Source organism: Otolemur garnettii, unplaced genomic scaffold (genome assembly GCF_000181295.1).
Source record: "Otolemur garnettii isolate 467f Iridium unplaced genomic scaffold, OtoGar3 scaffold00043, whole genome shotgun sequence".
Lineage (NCBI taxonomy): Eukaryota > Metazoa > Chordata > Mammalia > Primates > Galagidae > Otolemur > Otolemur garnettii.
In genome coordinates this window covers 10,426,683-10,430,670 of record NW_003852438.1, presented here as the reverse complement: position 1 = coordinate 10,430,670, position 3,988 = coordinate 10,426,683, and the positions used below count along the sequence as shown (strand labels likewise).

General features: G+C 45.0%; 1 protein-coding gene and 1 long non-coding RNA gene across 2 annotated transcripts in view; one reads left to right on the top strand and one right to left on the bottom strand.

The window, feature by feature from the left end:
- Positions 1-3,988, bottom strand: part of IKZF4 (IKAROS family zinc finger 4) — a 39,450-nt gene that overhangs the window by 25,469 nt on the left and 9,993 nt on the right. The window contains exon 3 of the mRNA XM_023513592.1: positions 837-888. Within this exon, the coding sequence (XP_023369360.1) occupies positions 837-876 (40 nt within the window). The 5' untranslated portion in view covers positions 877-888. The remainder of the gene's footprint in view (positions 1-836; positions 889-3,988) is intronic.
- Positions 1-3,988, top strand: part of LOC111725534 — a 20,191-nt gene that overhangs the window by 10,435 nt on the left and 5,768 nt on the right. The window lies entirely within an intron of this gene.

The following is a 3,988-nucleotide window of genomic DNA, read 5'->3' as shown; positions in this document are numbered from 1 at the left end:
AAAAAAAAAAAAAAAAAAAAGTTGGAAGTTTTGGCCACACTAGATGTACATCCTACATGGCAATGAGTGGTAGATACTGAATAGCTGCTATCTCTTGAGGTGAGACATGTCAGCCCCACCATTCTTGTTTGCTTATTATCCTAATGTTACTTCACTCATTCAAATACCTACCTGGTTCTTGCAGGCCTTGGAACTTTTTTCTTTTTTTTCATAGAGACAGAGTCTCACTTTATAGTCCTCAGTAGAGTGCTGTGGCATCATAGCACAGCAACCTCCAACTCCTGGGCTTACGCAATTCTCTTGCCTCAGCCTCCCGAGTAGCTGGGACTACAGGCGCCTGCCACAACGCCTGGCTATTTTTGTTGCAGTTTGGCCGGGGCTGGGTTCGAACCCATCACCCTCAGTATATGGGGCTGGCACCCTACCCCCTGAGCCACAGGCGCTGCCCTCTTGGGACTTTGAAACCCTGTTCCACTCTCTACCTGGATAAAACAGAATTTCAGGTTTGGTTGGTGACTTCAGAGTATGGGAGAAGGAACCAAATCTTCCTTCCGCCTATTTGCTTCAAATCATTCGTGTAATGGTATCCACTCCAGTTCCCTTCCTATTCCCTCTCTATTCTGTTGGCTCCTTTTCCCTTATCTGGGAAGTAGAATCACTATTCAGGGAATGTAAAATCACTAAAATAATTGCACACTGCCAAGAACTACCAAGCATGAGTGTCAGCTCTGTGACTAGGCCTTTTAGAGGTTGTGTGCCTAGGCTATAGGCTCTGCCTTGCTCCACAGGAGAGTGTCTGCCCCAGCCCCTTACAAGTAGATCACACAGAGGCATACCAGACATATAGGAACGGCCATTGCAGTCTTCTATGTCCATTTTAAAGAGATTCTGCTGAAAGAGAAAATAGCTACTATTAGAAGCTAGATCTGGGAGGGTGGAGATTTTTCTATAACATTTTTGAGTTAGTGAGAAACCTAAAGGATCATTTAATCATGATCTGATACTATCCTAAAGAAGAAAAGCCTTGTACTTTGTCCTCATGAGAAAGACAACGCACCTTGATTTACAAACCCCAAGGTTTCCTCCCACAACTTCTGGAGGTCTCCTCAGCCTCTAGTATGGAAACACTATCTTTTTTTTTTTTTTTTTTGCAGTTTTTGGCTGGAGCTGGGTTTGAACCCACCACCTCCAGTATATGTAGGGTTCCACCACCCTACTCCTTGGAAACACTATCTTAATTCAGCTTGGTCCTAGATTATGAGAATATACCCTTTCCCTGTAGGTGGAGCTGATGCTGCAGGAGACAAGTTACACCTCAGCCCTCTGGGGGCCAAGCCCTTAGGGGCTCTATACCTCAATTAAGGACGGGGTAGTAATCAGTGGAAGAAGCTGGATTTAGACATTATAGGGATTCTTTCTTAGGGTGTACAGTAGGAGGGAGGGTGACAGGAAAGAAGATGGAGGGGAGTAGCCTATTCAGAGTTCAATGATAAATCCTCTGCTAAAGGTATAATAAACAAATTAAACCCACCCTCTCATCAATAACTCTGCTATGTTCATTTTTTTTTTTTTAATTTAAGATAGAGTCTCATTATGTTGCTGGGGGTAGAATGTCCTGGCTTCACAGCTCACAGCAACCTCAAGTTTTTGGGCTTAAGTGATTCTCTTGCCTCAGTCTCCCAAGTAGCTGAGACTACAGGCACCCGCCACAATGCCCAGCTATTTTTTGGATGTAGTTGTCATTGTTGTTTGGCAGGCCTGGGCTGGATTCTAACTCACCAGCCCCGTGTTTGTGGCTGGTGCCCTAACCACTAAGCTACAGTCTCTGAGCCTACTATGCTCATGTTTTAAAAAGGGTGAGGAGGCTGAATTTAAAATGCAAGTTAGCCTGATTGAGGAAAGGCAAGCAGTGATTAGCAGTAGAGTCAGACAATCAAGAACTAAGAACAATTGAAAGTGGTAATTTTTGCAATGAATTATCTGTTTAGGAGCTTGTGTGGGGGGTCTATCCAGTGGAAATTTACATACATCCAAAATTGCTTTCATCTCTCATCTAATGAAAATTAAAGGCTGGGTGTGGTGGCTCACGCCTGTAATCCTAGCACTCTGGGAGGCCAAGGTGGGTGGATTGCGTGAGCTCATGAGTTTGAGACCAGCCTGAGTAAGGGTGAGACCCTGCGTCTAAAAATAGCCAGGTGTTGTGGCAGGTGCCTATAGTCCCAGCTATTTGGGAGGCTGAGATAAGAGGATCACTTGAGGCCAAGAGCTTGAGGTTGCTGTGAGTTATGATGCCACAGCATTCTACTGAGGGTGACAAAGTGAGACTCTGTCTCAAAAAAAAAAAAAAAAAAGAAAAGAAAAGAAAATTAAATGCCCTGAGGCAAATTTTGAGGAGCAAGAGTGGGGCAAGGGTTAGCCTGAGTTGTCCCTAGGATTCATGTTTTTTTTTTTTGTTGTTGTTGTTGTTTGGCTGGGGCCGGTTTGTACCTGCCACCTTTGGTATATAGGGTCGGTGCCCTACTCCTTTGAGCCACAGGCGCTACCCGATTCTTGGTTTTTTTTGAAGAATCTTACTGAGGCAGATAGATGAAAATTTGGCTTATAATATATTATATTGAGAGAGGTGGGGATGAGGGGGTGCAGGAGGATACACAAGGGAAAAGTGTCTGTTTTGTTGTCCGCTTTGTCTGGAGCTGAAAGTCTCCTTTAAAAGACTCAGGAGAAAACCAGAAACCTGGGCTTACTGTCACACCACAAAGCAACTCTCCCTTACATTTCATCAGACCCATCCCTACTCTCAACCCTGTTTCCCTAGGAAGCCTCTTTTCTTGATAGCTTCCCTGTGATGGACTGAGCTTTGGGACCAGACCACTAGAATAAACCACAATTAGAAGTGGTTCCTTGAAAGGTCCCTTAGGGGCAATGATTAGAAGAGCCCAAGTTCACAGTAGAGAACTCATACTCTCTGGAGCTAGCTTCAGAATGTGAGGTACAAAGATGAGGGAGGCAGTCTGGTACTCAGGGGCTCCTTTCACTTCCAAATCATAGATTTTTCAGAAGAAAAAATGCCACTAGTAACTTCCCTCACATGTGCTCCCATGTAAGAGAGGAAAAGAATGAGCAGGATTTCCCCCATTTTCTGCTTGTAAAACTGAGGCTCAGAGCAGTTAAGTTACTTGTCCCAGGGATCATGGTGAGAACAGAAGAACAGAACAAGAAAAAGATGTCTCCTGTCTCTGAGGTTTATTCTTTTTTTTTTTTTTTTAAGAGACAGAGTTTCACTTTATCGCCCTTGGTAGAGTACTGTGGCATCACAGCTCACAGCAACCTCTAACTCCTGGGCTTAGGTAATTCTCTTGCCTCAGCCTCCTGAGTAGCTGGAACTACAGGTGCCCGCCACAATGCCTGGCTATTTTTGTTGCAGTTTGGCCAGGGCCGGGTTTGAACCCACAACCCTCAGTATATGGGGCTGGTGCCCTACCCACTGAGCCACAGGCACCACCCTCTGACGTTTATTCTTTCCTTTAAACCATAATACTTCCTTTCAAAAGCCAAGCTACCCAAGACCTTTATGGATCTTCTTGCTTTCCCATGGTTCTAACACCAATTAAGGCATCTTTTCCTTTGCTGTGATCCCTGTGGGAGTAGGGTCTGTTACTTAAAAAGGAAGAACAAGTTGAGTAAGCTCTACTGAAAGAAATATGTTAATCTAATTGTGGGGGGTGAGGGGGTGGGCATGGCACACCTCATGCCCTTGTGAACAAGGAAGGGGCTAGACAAGTACTAGGTGGGCAGAGCAGTTGAAGCATAGCGTTCAGCTAGCACTGGCTTAGGACTAGTATATTATTCTCTCTTTTTTTTTTTTGAGACTGAGCCTCAAGCTATTCCCTTGGGTAGAGTGCTGTGGCATCACAGCTCACAGCAACCTCCAACTCCTGGGCTCAAACAAGTCTCCTGCCTCAGCCTCCCAAGTAGCTGGGACCACAGG